Consider the following 15,993-nt stretch of genomic DNA (forward strand, 5'->3'; position numbering starts at 1 on the left):
AGATTATTCACTGTATCATTTTAAAGCTATTGGGATAACTGGAACAATAATTTTAATAGATAGAAGTAAAAACATTTGCGAAAGTTCTGTGAGCTGCCATCTGTCCAGTGGCTCTTAAAGAACAATGACATCCCAAGATAAAATGCCTTCTCTTTTGTCCCGAAATATTTCCTTTGAAGAGAACTCAAAATTATTGTGAGAATTTCCATATCATTGATAGAATAAAGCTGTACATGTGACTGGCTTTTTAAGAATATAATCCTTTGACAAGACAGTTGAATCTCTCTCTCTCTCTCTCTCAGGCAGAGAAATTTGGGGATTCCTTTGTGTTTGAGGGCATGCTGAGTGAAGAAGTGAAGGCTGGAATCCACCAGGCAGTGAGTAACACAACGGGGTAACATTTACTTGGCATATGCCAAGGTAGATGTTTTAGCAATGATAACAGTAATATTTACATTGTGTGATGTTCCCAAAGCCATGTTCAAAAACGGATTTTTATGGGGAAGTGTTTGGCCTAGAATGGCAGACTCCCTCAAGTGCTGAGGATCATCATTCTATTCTCTGATAACCCTAAAGAAAGGGCAAAAGTTTTCTGCTTGTGATTAGCCAAAGTTACTGTGGTATCAACCCCTTCATGTCTTTGCCTCCTAAACAAGAGATATTTAGGACTGTAATAAGTTGTGACACAAAGGTTGTTTATGCCTATCACTTGTATTACAGTGGTGTTTCAGAGATGCAGATATTGGTAGTGACTCTGCTGAGTGATGTGCTATATAGGCAAAGAACAAGAGTGCTTCTGTCTCCAAGAGTATATGTACATGTGAATGGCACATGCTGCCAATGCAGTCTCATGCCTAAGAAAGATAGGTCCTGCTGACTTAAGAAAATGAAGATTTTCTACATATCTGATAGGCTAGCAATGTGTGTATGAGAACTTGTTCTAGGTTAACTAAAGGCAAATATTCTGAAGAAGTGTTACTTCAATGACACACCTCAGCTTACTATTTACGCTCTCTCTAGAAGATCCTTTGTGCCTCACTGTTCTTCTGTCCTCTTCATCTTGCTGGAGAAAGGTGGTGGTCCTGATGGGTGAGGTGCTGATTAAACTGGAGCTGACTGAGAGTTTTCTGTTGAGTGGGAGTGGTGAATATTGATTAAGAAATGAATTTGGTAGCCAAGCTTATGTGTTTCTCCTTTCTCTTCCCCCACCCTCCTTTTGTGTTATGAATGTATTGCCAAACCTTTCTTAGACTTCGCTTGCCTCCTTAACCTTTACTGGTCACTTAACCTTTACAGATCCTGATGGTAAGTGAATACCTGGAAAAATGTCTTAAATTCATCCAGATAACATCTGCTTTGAGCAGAAGTTTGGACTAGGTGACCTCTGAAGGACCCTTAAAACCTGGATTATCCTCCAGTTCTATAACCACTCTGCATTTCTGTATCTGTTGTCCTGTGCCTTTAAAAAGGCATTAGAAGTGAAGCCTTCTTGTGTGTGTAATGTGGCAATTAGGGGGTGGGGGGGCTTCAAGCTCTGCTTACTCTGGATGGGATTTTGTTAGTTGCAGGATCAGTTAATTTTCTTTTGGATCAGCAAAGCTCATTTGGCTCGTTTTTGAACTGCATGATCCAATGCAGGGAAGCAAGACATACACAAGGCAGGGATAAAGTAATAGCAGGACTGAAACTGCATCTTTTGGCAATAGTTCAGTTGGACCTAAATAGGTGTTGTGTGAAACTGTACCCAGAGGGAAGCACAACAATTTTTGCTTGCCCCTTTTTGCACCTTGTAAATGCTTGGTAAATGCTATTCCCTTGCTTGCTCTCTCCTGAAACTTCTAGTTAGTAGGGAGGTATTTACTTACATTGTTTGATACGAGTTTCAACTGGACAGGAGTGTAGAGGGTTAGTATTTAGTCTGACAAACAATTGAGAATACCCAGGTTTTTAATATTTAATATTCGCTAAAGTAATTCATCGTACAAAGAGCACTTCTCTCATGAGTGCATGGTGTGATAACTTGGAGTGGTAAATAGTCATCGTTCTGTATAAATGGTGCTGTTTAGAGGGAGGGGAAGTCCATAAAGTTTAATTTTACCTGAAGTGAAAGGGACAGAGATTGATAGAGCTCCTTGAAACCTCTAACCTGTGTGAATTTAGTCTGCCTATGGCTATGGCAAAAATGTGATTTTTCCTTTGCTACTACAAAGAAAGAAACATTATGCTAATAGCTTGTTACTTTTTTTTTAATTCAGGACTCACTTGTGTATTGTGAGATATGAAAAGACTATATTCAAGTAGCCAAGTGCCAGCAGAACTGATGCTGAAGGTAAAATAAATACAGCTGGGATCATCACATCTTCCCAACAGAAAATTCAGCTGTCAGTATTACAAGGAAACTTTTTCTTCTCTTAGTTTTGTGATGCAGAAATCCCTAAGCCAGGCTCCCTATTTAAAAACTGAAATGAGAATGCTGATGTAAGTTCAGTCTCAGCTATTTATATAATCAAATACAAAGTGTTGAGAGACGCTTTCCTGGGCATGTCATCCAAACTGTAAAGTATTGGCTGTAACGCTAACAGAACAAGAATTCTGCCAGAGAGCCGTCATGGAACCCCAAATGGTCGGTCTTGCAAAGGTTTTTCATGTTTGTTTCAAGTAACTTCAGGAGGCTATCCTCCTGAATGTTTTTCAGTATTTATTGTTATGTCATTTTATAAGTTACTGGCATGCAGAGCATCCTGAGAAGCATGGGGAAAAGATACTGTACTAGTCACTTTAGGTGCTCTGGAGAGTAGTGACTACCTTTCTTGTAATTTGGTACTGCTTAACTTCATGCTAATGCTGTGGACAAACATATGTTCTAAAATATTGTAATAGTGTGAAGAAACTACAAGCTGCTTTTCTTCCTCCTATCTGCCTGCCCCCTCAGCAGCTACATACCATGAAATCCAACTTTAAGCAGGGAACCCCTGTTTGCAGGGAGAATATGTAAGAGCGCAGCATGGTTGTAGAGCTGGAAAGAGAATTCTAATGTCTGAAAAGGCAGTTTAGTGCCTTATCTGGATATCTTTCTGCTTCTCAAAACTGTGTCTTTTCATTGTTGTGGGAAGCATTTGCTGTGAGAGGTTATAAATGGTGAGAGTACTGTAGAGACCTTGGTTGTTCTGAAGGTTTCTTTTTGTGACGGTGCGATTTGTGGATTAGAACAGGCAAGCGTTTTTCGGTTGGAGGAAAGAGAAGCGTCATCTACGTGGATGTGGCAATAGAACATAGCGTGGTCAGACTGCTGCTCAGGCAACCTGATTCTGTATGTAGGCAATGCTTATCCCTGCTAACTGAAACAAGTAGACATGCGTTAATGTTGTCTATAGAACGTGCTTGCAAGAAACAAGTTGCTGTAGACAACTTACAGGAAACTTCTAATGGAAGAATGCAGATTTTTACAGATACGACTTTGCCTTAGCGGCTCAGATGTGTTTTGAGGAGACTAGAAACAGCTTTTAAGAAGAAAAATCATTTTAAATGCAAGTGTTAAATTTAGTGGAAGATAACAAGAATTCATACGTCAGTAGTAGTGTTTCGTATGAGGTGAAAGAATTGGGGAAAGATGGAAGTGAAGATGTTGAACCAAATAGAGCTTAACAACAACTGCAAATGATGAGGTGCCTGTGGGGAGAGTTGTCTGAGGGTTTTGCTGCTCTACTTGGCCGCTTTGGCTTCTCCAGTTCTTAGACTGGACAAATTCTGTCAAAGGCCCTGAGAGGAAGCGGACTGCCAAATTAGGCAGAACGGAGGTGGGGCTGGTGAAACTTAATGCAGGGGTGAACCAGCTTAGCACGTAGAATAATTATTGGAGCTTTGGGTGTGAATTTCCTGGAGGTGAGGTGGTTTCCTAGATATCCACTACTACAGGAATGCAGGTTTGACTTAACCCTCCTCTGGAAGGAAGCAGTAAAAAGGGGTGTACCAGCCAACGACTCAATTGTTCTGGCTCTCTGGGAACTCAAGTTTCAGTTTTGGCCTCTGAGTCTGCTTGTGGTAACATCAGAGTGTGAAAATTTAGCGCTGTTAACAGATGAGGGTGTTACTGGTGGAATTCTGAGGCTTTTTCAAATTCAGCAGGACTTTCTAGTGGGAGGGTGGAAAGTCCTTCAAAACATTTTGTGTGAACTTACCAGTTTTGATAGATTCATATGTAAAATCAGTTCTCAGACTTGCAGATTAAAATGAACTACTAATTGCTTATCTATTGCAGCTATTAAGTCATGGCGTTTCTTGGAAACTTAGCCCTTGGTTTAGACGTCACAGATAAAACACAGCCTAGATTAGCCAATAGTGTGGTGGTTAGAAAATTTTCTTTCCTTCTCTTTAGGGGGCAGTGTTGAGGAGAAGGGAAAAAAGCTCAAAACCTAGAGATCTTGATCTTCACATTTTGTGATAAGACTGTTTTCCTGTTCACTTCTCTCCCTGACTGAGTTAAGGAGGAAGCAGAGCAGGGAAGTACAGGCCCAGTGCTATTATTCCATTTGTATGGCATTTTTAACGTGTCCCAAGGCAAAAAAGCCTGGGAATTGTCTGTGAAATGAGAAGGAACTGAAGCATGCTTGCCAAGGAGGGGATCTGAGAGCTGTTACGAATACCTGCAAGAGTTTTTGCTTGCTATGCAGCTACCGTGAAAAAGATTGACAGGATGGCACTTACACTGAGAAAGGCGTACAGCATAAGTCAAATCTATTCACTGGAGAGTAGTAGGAGATTTTTTATTTTTGGCTTGTGGAAGATAAATGCTTCAGCAAAATTAAATTTGGCTTCTGAGCTGGAAATATATTGACAGATTTTGCAATGAAGAGACTAAGAATTAAAAGGCATACAAAACTGTAAATTTTCATTCCTTCTGAGGAGGCATTTAGTTTTTGGTTTGAGAATGCAGTGAAGTCAGTTCACTGACAAACTGGAGCAAATTATTAAACTGGAGTTCTGGTCAATCTAGAACTGTTGGATGCTATTTTGATCCTAATTTGTATGGATCCCTCTGCAGTAGTCTTGAGCTGTGCTGTTTACTTAATCATAGTAGTGCCTATAGCCTGCAACTCAGAGATCAGAGTCCTCTTGTAATTAACAGTGAAAATATGTATTTCAAATGAGTATTTGGGAGTGGAACAAGATAGAAGAAGGGCAAATTAATACTGAAACAATCAATGTTTATGGGTAGGGTAGCAGTCTTAGCATGTGCAACTGTTACTGTGCAGACTGTGCGTTCTGACAGCGTACAATAATAACTTGCTTATCTGCATCTTGCGGCAGGGGGAACAGGCAGGTTATATAGTTTCTCTGATACACTTAAAGTACCAACATATATAATGTTGCATGAGCAGAAGCTGACTAGTGCACTTACTGGTATTTTAAGGGTGAATTTTACTTCCACCACACTTAGCTCTTGCTTTTTCAGAGGACTTTCAGAGAGGAAACTGAAATCAAATGGAGAGATGGGTGAGTCCACTTCTTGCAGACCCCAGTGCTTTAGATGTGGGAGGTACTGATAAGAGTTATATTACAAAAGCTTGGGAAAGATGGAGCTGATGGACTGTTGATCTTTATCCTCTTATGCTGAACTCCTACTATTGGGAACACTGCAGAATGTGCAGGAAGCATCTCTCACGGGGAATTATTGTTAATAGGGACTGGTATTACCAATATAAACTAAAACGTCCAAGTAGAGCATTGCTTGCATCTCAGGCTGTATGTTTGTCCATGCATACTCTGTTTTCTTGAAGCTCATATTCGAGCGCTTTTTGGAAAAAGCGTTGAGTGCAGATTTAGATGCCGGATGAAAAATAATAGACTTCTAGAGATGGAACTCACCAGGAATACTAGTTCCTCAAAAGAAGTTTCTTTGGATTCCAAAGCTTGCACATAATGAATCTTACTTCTTGGATTCTAGCATCAAATGGTTTTAGTTATTTTTCTTGGAGGATTGGCGTAGCTGTGAAGTATTACTATATTTGAATGGGATTCAATGACCTTTCCTTATGTGAAGGAAAAGGTCCCTTTATAAAAGTAAAGCACTAGTTTCCACTTAAATCTGAAAGCCTCTCTCTAACTGACTTAAAATATATTTATTTCTGTTCTATAAATCAGCCACCTTTCTCTTTTGTGGTATTGCAATTTTCACATACTTAAAATACAGAGACTTCATTAACTCAAAGCAAATAGTATCATTACTTAATACTAAACAAAACACCTTATTACTCTTTATTTCTGAGCTAGTGAGGGAGGCAAGAAACCTTTGTAAGAAAGTAAGCGTGAAAAGAGGTTCTTCTGTATTTGGAGCTTTTTAGGAGCTGGGACTTTTAATTGATACAATAAGTAGCATGAGACTTGCAGTAGCATTGCAGAAGCTGGCAACGTCAAGTGTTGAGTTATGTTCTGGAAAAATACTCCAACTGACTACTTTTTTAGCTATTATAGTGTACTTAATTACTGATGTGGAGATTTTGACAGCTGTGTTTCAGTTCAGTAATTATAGAAAGTTTGTTCTCTGCAGAGCATTTTTTAAGTACAAATATGATTATGAATATGAAAAGTATGAAATATTATGAATTATCTGCATATGTAGATTATGGCTCCCTTATGCAGATACTATGACAACCTTGATAACTGGCTAGAAAAGATCACTTCTTTGTCTGGAGCTTTGAAGTAGTAGTCACTTTCACGTTATTTACATTGTAATGTCTCCCTGACTCAGTTACAGCTGTTTCAACTTAAACACAGAACTGTTACTATGGAGATGATGCAGTGCATAGAAATAGGTCATGTTAGGGCCATTTTCAGTGTGCTGATAAAAAGAAAAAGCAGATTTGGAGGGGACTGGCTAAGGTGAACAGGGAGCGTGCATCTGTCTAAGGTCTTTCCCTTGGATTTGGAAAAACAGCTTTCAAACTGAGCGGGACCACTGCATGGCTCAGGCTTGTTTAAAACTACCCCCTGCTATGTGATGCATTCTTCTGTCTGAATGCAAAGCCTTGTCCCTGCCCTCCACTGGTCTCTGGCTCTCTGACCCAGAGCAGGACTTCGAGAGAAGACAGTCATAACAAGCAGCCAAAAATGCTGTGTTGGTAAGCGTCGGCTCTAAGAGCTGGGCTGTGCTAATGCAGCAGCCCTGAGTAGCTGCTGCTCGCTCATGTTGAGGGCTGCCGAATCATATCCTGAAATGCTAGCTCGCTCTTGTGAGCGCCCATAGTCCGTCTCTGAAGGTGGCCGTGCCTGTTCACCAGGCAGTCATGGGCTGGTGGTGAGGGAGGGAATTCCCATCCTGCAGAGGGAAGGAGGCGCTGTAGTGATGCAAGCTTGGGAGCTGCAGGTTGGTCCAACCCAATGTGATTTCTTTATGGTTTCTGAGGGAGGGAAAATACCAGTGGCTCATTTGTTGCACAGGCGTTTTTGTTTGTTTGTTTTTCTTTTGAGTCCTTGCCCTACGAAAAATGTGCTACAGCCTGGCTGCCTCTTGCATCAGTAGTTAATCAACTGTCCAGGGCATTGGATGTGGCTATGAGGAGCAAAAACTGACAAGTGATTTACATGCACCTGCCTTGCATGGATAAAATAAAATCTGACTTGAAAATCCTAGTAATGAGGGGCTTCAGACCTCTGAGTTTATTCCCCAGAGATAATACTTTCCTAACTGTCCTTCCTCTGGCCTATGCGCACATTGCTTTTGCACCCAAGAGGATGCTTTTGCAAATTAAAGATGTACTTTACGTGACACAATCAAACTCAGACAAGTTAGAATCTATTAATTTGGCTTCTGAAACTGAAGTGTATGCTTTTTTCTTTTTTTAACAGCTAACTTTTAGTAAATGATTCTTAGTGTCTTCCAGACTTTCACTTCTTTTCAGTCAGAAAATCCCTTTTTTTAGACAAGTTGTTTCCTAGATTGTTAACGTTTTTCTTACTCTGCAATAACTTCAGATGTATGAAGCTGACTGCTAATATGTTTTTTTTTTTTTTTTAAAAAAAAAACTGTGAATGCAGACGTTGCTATGATTAGGAACCTTATGATTAAAACATCATAATATTTTTAAATAATAGCACATCAAAAAGTATGCTTGGTGCTGCATGTCTGGACAACAGCATGAATTTCGTATGATCTTATGGGCCCAACTTGAGGTTGAACAGCTTTGTTATTTCAAGTAATCTACTGAGCATGGGAAGTGGAATTAGATCTGAGATTAGCTATTTAGTTGAGTTTATTTTCGTTAACTCTCTTAATGCATAAATGCAATTTGTAATTAAAATTGGGGGCCAAAGTGAAGGTTTGGTTGGTGTGTGGGTTTTTCCCCTTCCTCCAAGCATGACTAATGCTGTTAGATGCAAGACCAATACAAATGCTTTTTCATGGTTATTGGCTGACTTTTTCAAACAATGTTCCTGAGCTTATTTTGCAGTGCCGGTAATGTCACAGTGTAATGCTGCTGCTGAAACTAACTTTGATTTCCCAACTCTCTCCCCCTACCCTTCATTTTCCATGTATGTTTAGGAACGAATTTTCTTCAAGATAATTGGTAAGTAGTCTAAAAATTCTAAAGTCACCAGTACAGTTAATGGAGCAATTAAAGTTAGGCTGTCCCAGCCTACTTTGAAAAGAAAATTGAATGCTTAAAACTTTCAGTTTTATACAAGCTGATAGTGGGAGGGCAGGCTTCAGTTCTGCAAATTGCTTCATTTGGGTGGAAAACTTGTAGGATGGAGTCAACTGTTAATAAATCTTTACAGGATTACCATATCATGTTTTCTTCTCTTCGCAGTACTAAGAGCCTGTGATAAGCAGAACAGTGAGTTCTTAAACTTTAATCCTGGAGCAGAGAGCTGGATAATCCACGTTTGCAGCTGGAACAGACCAAAACAAGCACTGAGCTTTTCTGCCTCTGAAGCATGCTTTGCTCTTATAACTGCATTCCCTTATGTATCAAGGCAGTTGTGTAACGTTTGCAGAGTTGATATTTGTTTGACCAGTTCTGTTACGAGTGATAAGTTATGCTGTAAAGAGTTGGTCAAAACAAAGCAGATTATGTCCTTTAACTCTGTATCCTCTTCAGGATCTACTATTCAGCAGTGTATGCTGCTGTTTTTACAAAATGAATCTCTTGCCCGTCTGCAGAACACATGTTTAGGAGTGAAGTATGAGAACGCTCAGCATCATGAAAGTAACTAAGCTCATTAGTGGCAAGGAAAGGCTTTGCTGTATTAAATGTGATGTTGTAATATCTCAGTCTAATCAGCTCTTCTGCTAATTAGATTTAGAGCAATTAAAAGCTTTAAAGACTTCTGAGAAGTTTTTGAAAGGACTGTAAATTTCAGGTGCATGGCTTTTTTTTTCCTTTCGGAAGGAACAGCTTGGTGCATGCTCACTGGTGTCAGTAGCTGACTTAGACTAGTTTGCCATTCATTATTGAAGGTTGTACATAGTCTATCACTGTTATCTTGTCCTAGTACTGTATCTATAACTTCTCTAAAGATCTGGGTGTTCTGCAAAGACTGGCAGCCATTTGGTGTTCAGTTCAGCAGAGCCAGAAACAGAAGACATGCACACATAGTGCTCTCATGTGGAGAGACTGTATTTTTCTTAGTTTAAAATAAACCCTTCTGATTGAAAGCATCTGTTTGGGGGGATTTTTTTTTACTTTTGCTTTTTGTCCATGGAGCAAGAACAACAAAAATGTTTTCCAAAATTAGTCTTCTAAAGAATAAGTCTTGGCAGTCTCTTGCAAAGATTTTTTTTTTTCTTCCCCCCAGAAACTTAACTTAATTTACAGAAATGTGATGTGCTTAGTAACTATCTGGATGAAATCTTACTACTGATCTTTCAGGTTCCTGGAGAACCTTTAGTAATAATACTGTGGCTCTCTTATTTTCCTTAGAGTTCGCAAATTCTGCTTTGGATTTCTAGCCTATCTTGAGTATAGATTAAAGACTAAAGCTCAAAATATACTAGGAACTGGTTAAATCGGACTAGTTTTAAGCCTATTAACTATAGTATCTGTTTAGCAGCTTGGTCATTCTGAAGCTTATAGGTTAGTGCTGTGAAAGTTGAGCTGGGTAGCTTCTCTGAACAGAAGTCCCATCTCTGAGTTTGAATGCTCAGTAACAGAGCTGTATTTTCTAGTGGGAGATCAAACTCCCCCCCCCCCCCCCCCCCGGTCACTTTTATGTTTGGAGGAGGGAGGAAAAAAGCTCCCTGTGGTGAGAATGCTGATGGTTTTGGTAGCTACTGAGCCAGAATTATATGCTTAATGTTGACGCTATTGATTTGTGTGCTTGTCGTGGTAGGGAGATCAGATTGCAGGCTCTCTGACATATGCCATTACTTTGGTATGCCTAAAACATCCCAATTAGATGGAGAACACGTGGGTCGAACATCTCAGTCAGCAAGCTGCTGAGAGCTTCTTTTTTTCTTCTGCACTTAACACAAATGTCTTCTGTTAGCTCGTTCTGGGCGAAAGAGTCAAGAGCCAGTGTGTGTGGATGGCTTCCTTGCCAGGAGGCGTCCTGGGATTCTGCAGTGTGTTCAGGGATTCCAGCGCTTGCAAAGAGCTCTGGGCTTTCTAGCCAGACTCCTGGCTAGGAGCCAACAGCTCTCTACAGCTTTAATCCAGGACTGCTATTGATTTACAGTGTGCCTTTAGATAAGCTACCCAGTCATCTGCCCTGGGCAAAATCTATATGTGATGATGGGAGAAGAGTGAAAAACTATTATGAAAGCTATATAGATTGATCAAATGCTTTAAAAAAATAAAATCGCATGTCTTTGTATATTAGCAGCACTCCTATTTCTTAAGCAGTTCAGTTCATATCCCTACTGAAACATCCAAGTGATGGATCTGAGATGTTGTTTGGACCAGAGGTTTTCTTAATGACTTACGGATGTAGATAATTTTGCATAGGTGAAATATAAAATTACATTTCCTTTCATTGAAGGATGCAGCTTGCCCGAAGCTGCTGTTAAAAGTGCGTGGTCAGACTGGTGTTCTGTCTTCTGAGCATCGCTTTTCAATGATTCTACCTTTGGACCTTCCTGTGAATGATTTGGCAAGTTAGAGGATAGCACCATCTTGGCATGATTCCTACCTATGTGTCTAACACATCACAGAGCTGATTTATCAGGACCAGGATGAACAAAAATTGCTGTATCTTTGGCTCCTTTTGCCATCTCTTAATTTGAGGGTGGGGGAAAGCTCAGGGGCAGGTGTTGCTGATGGTTGTTCTACAGACTGGTATTAGAGGAGTCTGGATCTCCTAAGTCCAGTGCTAACTATCTGGCAGTTCATTTAACTCCTAAAGCATTGGGGGCTTATTTACTTTAATTTTTATTCATTATGGAAAATATCCCTGTGACAGGAGTATTTCAGAAGTGAGCGCTTAAGTTACGAGGGGGAAAAAAAATAGCTACTGGTGGTTGATGTGGATTTTCTCCTTTTGCCTAAATTTTCTGAAAGGATACATAATTAAGACAGGTATTTCAAAGTGAGTGCAAATCAGAAGAGAATAGTGCTATGCAGTGACCTTTTCAGCTTGGAAGTAAGTGTAATAGAAGAAATCCTTACACTTATTTTGCAGTGCCAAAGACTTATTTCTGCCATGCGTATGTTGAGACTTTTGGTTAGAAAAATACTTGATGACTGCATTGTGTTATAGCATATTTTGTCTGCAAGCTTGATGTTACCTGGCAAACCGAATGAAAAAAGGCTCCGCTAGACTTCTGTGGCTCTTTTGTCTCCACCTTCTGGAAGCTGATAGGAAATACTTACGAGTTAATTAACTAGAAAGCAAAATGTGGTGCCAGATGTGTTTTGACCCTCGTTAAAGGTTGATGTCATCAGGATTTTGTTTTAATTATTCCAAAATGCTGGTTCTAGGAACCAAACAATTGAGATGAAAATTCTTTAAACTAAAACCAAATCCTCTCTGCAGAATGTATCAGACCAAAACCAGCTAGGAAGTCAACAGTCGGATTAACTGCACTGTAGGCATAAAGTTGTGGAAGGTTCAAGTAAAGCTGTAACGTTTCAGATGACCTTTTCCAACAATACTGTCTGAGTGTACTTGGAATAGGCTTCCAGAGGTCAAGAATTATACCTGAATTTCTGAGAGGAGAGTCTATTCAGCCTCAAGTAGCGTGCTGAAGGCTGTGCCTTCAGAGAACGAACAGTGGCTTGTTTTGTCAGGCTTGTAGGCGAGGAAAATCCAGAAGGGAAGAAGGGACATCCAGACAAGATCCAGTGCTTCAGAAAAGTGGGCTCAGGACTTGGCTTCTCTCCCTTGCTTGTTTTTCAGGTGGTATTTTCTTTGTGCTACTGCATACCTTTGGCTCTTCCCTGGCCAGCAGCCTTGTAATGCGGAGCAAATGACCATCCTGGCTGGTCAGAGATGATATGGCAAGTAGTAGGTCAATCAGCAGCAGGCAGTCTTGAGCTATGAGTTTAAGCTGTGTTTTTGTTTGTCACATGGTTGTTCTTTAGAATAGTCTTTAACCAGACATTTAGATGACCACCTTTCCTGGCCTTTCTTGTCCATTTTCAGGTTGCAGCTGCTCCTTGGTGGTTGCCTGTGAAGGGAGCCAATTGGAAACACCCTGAAGGTCCTGACTCTAGTATCTTAAAGAGGTAAGCCGTAAATGGCCATTCAGTTTTAATGTGCAGTGCTTACTGTAAATATACTTGCAAACTTGCACCAGGAATGGAGGTGGAAAAAGTGTTTTTTAACTGGTTTTGTTTGCTGCTTTTCCTGCTTGTGCGACCATTTTAATTTCCTCTGGTGCGTTGCATGCAATATTCAGTGTTTGTATGGTCAGTATGTGCCATGCTGGTATTTCAAATAGATTTATAAGCACTTACTAGCAAAGGGAAAAGAGACTGTATTGAAATGTGTTTCAGTGTGTTTGCTTCACTATTGATATACAAACGTGACTAGAACAGTAGATCCTTTGAGGGTTAGTAACTTCAGAGTGAATTCACTGCAGATCTAGTTTTGGAGGGAAAGACTGAACGCTAGCTACATGCATGTTCTGGGAGTCTATCCGGAATATGTCCTGCCATCTGGAATTTGGAGGCGCCTCTCTCTGGTAGCAGGACGTTGAAGAGTTTGTGCATTGTAATATTTTGTGACTTTGTAGATGGCTTATCGTGGCAGGTCGGCGCTGGCTTTGTTATTAGGAAGCCAGATGCCTTGGAAGACTTTACTCTAACAGCCTACAGATAAGTTAGTGCTACGCTTTATTATGGTGAACTTTGAAACCTACTGCCCAACATCTTTGTACAGAAGTTCAGAATTGGGAAGAATTTTATGCCTCTAAAATAAGAAGTACTCTCGGGTACTCCTTGTAGATACTGCAGAACTAGCCCTTGGCTGCACGTGTTGAAAGCAGTTGTTGCAGGTTACTGTATTATTGCATGCATTCTTGGATGTGACTGTGCTTGTCTGGGACATCTTATATTTTAACTTGTTTCTCACTCTGTGGATAATGATGAAGTTGACACTAACTGCTTAATCTAACTAGCGAAAGTTTCAACACTGCTGCTTGAAATAAAGTTGCTCTCTAGCCTAGATCTAGGTTAGATGTTGGCATGTTTTTGAGTTCCCTAAGGACAGGGCTACATCAGAGTAACACTATCTGATAGCTAAACTGCTTAGTAACAAGTCCATTGTCTGTTCTCCAAGGGCAATGAAAGAACTATCTGAGGTAAAAATAGAGAGAGATGATATCAGGAGGTGTTGTAAGGGGAGATGGAGAAATTTAGGTCACAGTCAGCAGATAAGAGTTGGAAACCTGCCATGTAAATTTTGTATTGTAGAAGTGTGGTGCAAACCTAGCCTAGTACAACTGTGAGAACTCACTGCATGGAAACAGTCTAGTGAACCAACAGGCATAGACTGGTTTGTTAAATGAGGCATGAAAGGCAAGTAAATAGGAAGCCTATATCTTTTCAGCCGGAACCCTCAGCTCTTGGAGTATCTCACTCTATTAGAGGCTCAGATGGGCAGGATTCTTTCGACAAGAATGACTAGAAACAGTTTCAGCCTCTCTCTGGAAAGAGAGGCCAGGATGGTAAGAGCAAGCTTGGGAACTAAACCAAAGGAAAGACAGGAGCCTTTGTTTAAAGTGAACTCCTTAAAACACACAGAAAAATATTTTTTTTGTTAAATTTCTGCTGTTCACTATTTCCTGGATTGGGTGCTGTGAAAAATAGTGATGCTACGATAAGGACTCATTCCTTTTTCTTCTCTTGCTTCTCTCTCCAAAAACCCCACAACTAATAATCAAACTGACAACCAGTAATTGTAAAGGATCTGCAGCAAAGAGGAGTGCACAGGGAAGTTGAGAACAACTCTGTATAGCATTAAATTGCAACCTAAATTTTTCAGTCAAGAATCTTGGTTTCCTGTTAAGATACAGTTAAACTAGCCTAGAAGTAAGTACTAATGCTGCAGGCCTAGAAGTAAGTACTAATGCTGCAGGCCTAGGACTTTTGGCCCATTCCTTTGAGGTTTGGAACACCTATGTTTTCAGAGAAACCAGTGGATCAGTAGTTCTTCACTGGCTCCTGGGTTCAGCAGGTTTCTGAGGTGAGAACATGGGAAAGCACAAGCTAGAAATGTCTTTCTGGTTACTGTAGAGAGCTGTATATAAAAGCATGGTGAGACAAACAACTTTTTTTTTTGTTTCCCTTTCTCTGATAGCTGCTTTCCCCATCCACCATCTTTTTAAATTTCTACTAGAGATCTGCTGTCTTACCTGATACTTCATCCAATTGTAATTGATACAACAAGGTTGTGAAACTTTCTCACCATCCTTTGTGGCCTTCTATTTTAAGTTTTTCATAAAGTGGTTGTGCTGTAAAGTTGTCAGACTGCTACTGATCTTGTCTTTTTTATTTCCCTTTTTTTTTTTTTTTTTTTTTCCTCCAGAATGGATCATCCAGTTCTTCATGTTTCCTGGAATGATGCTCTAGCTTTTTGCACATGGGCAGGAAAACGATTACCAACTGAGGCTGAATGGGAATATAGCTGCCGAGGGGGCCTTGAAAATAGGTACCTGTCAAGAATGTCTGCCTGAGTAAATGCTTAAAACTGTTTTTTACTAGATAGGGAAGAGCTGTGTGGATTTTCTTATTACCCTCCATATTTTTTACTTGTGTGGTATGTGTAAATATAACTCAGACTTATTCTGAACTGATTCCTTTGTGTAAGTGAATTTCCCTAAATATGTAAATGGTAGATTATAATCTGAACTCTGTAATGGGAAGAGAACACAGAACGTGAGGGGGGAGGAGAAGTGGCAAGGTGCAAAGATGCAGAGAACTGCTGCTGTTGTAGATGAGGGATGTGGCACAGAGGCTTAGTGCCAAGGCTGAAGGAGTTGCAGAAGAGCTTGAGGAGTAAATAACTCATTACTACACAGCAACTGCAGAGTCACTGGATGCACCTGTTATGTGACTGCTTGGGAGGGAAGGGGAGAACAAGGATGACTAACGGTTTTATAACTTCCCCTTCCTGCATCCTGCACTACATACTGCACTGGGCAGGGCTAATGATGTAGGCTTTTCCTACTCCTTATAGAAATTGTCCTTGTTGAACCCTTGCTCTCTTTTAAAGCCTGCTGGATATCAGTACACCTGGAATACAGATTGTGTATATTCTATACGTACGGTTCCCCAGCGTAAGTATTCTTTATGAAGAATAAAGAAGTTGCTTTACAATTTTTTTTGAGCTATGTTTTGACTATCGTTCTTCTGCATGTTTTTCAACAGGCTTTTCCCGTGGGGCAACAAGCTTCAGCCAAAAGGTCAGCATTATGTCAACATCTGGCAGGGAGTGTTCCCAACCAATAACACTGCAGAGGATGGATACAAAGGAACTGCACCTGTAAGTGTGTCTCAGAGTAGATTAATGATAAGGAAACTAACTTAGCCTTCCTAAAATTGAGGTCTGCGCTCA

At 40.3% G+C, this 15,993-nt stretch overlaps 1 protein-coding gene across 5 annotated transcripts in view; it reads left to right on the top strand.

Moving 5' to 3' along the window:
• SUMF1 (sulfatase modifying factor 1) overlaps positions 1-15,993 on the top strand; it is a 212,430-nt gene that overhangs the window by 7,306 nt on the left and 189,131 nt on the right. For 4 of the 5 annotated variants that reach the window (XR_011134481.1, XR_011134480.1, XM_068907218.1 and 1 more), the window contains exons 3-6: positions 303-377; positions 12,580-12,662; positions 14,965-15,087; positions 15,807-15,921. Coding sequence is in view for 3 of the 5 variants with exons in the window: in XM_068907218.1 (XP_068763319.1) it covers positions 303-377; positions 12,580-12,662; positions 14,965-15,087; positions 15,807-15,921 (396 nt within the window). In the remaining 2 variants the exon portion in view is untranslated. The other variant, XM_068907219.1, reaches the window with a different exon arrangement.

This window comes from Struthio camelus, chromosome 14 (assembly GCF_040807025.1).
Source record: "Struthio camelus isolate bStrCam1 chromosome 14, bStrCam1.hap1, whole genome shotgun sequence".
Taxonomy (NCBI): Eukaryota; Metazoa; Chordata; class Aves; order Struthioniformes; family Struthionidae; genus Struthio; species Struthio camelus.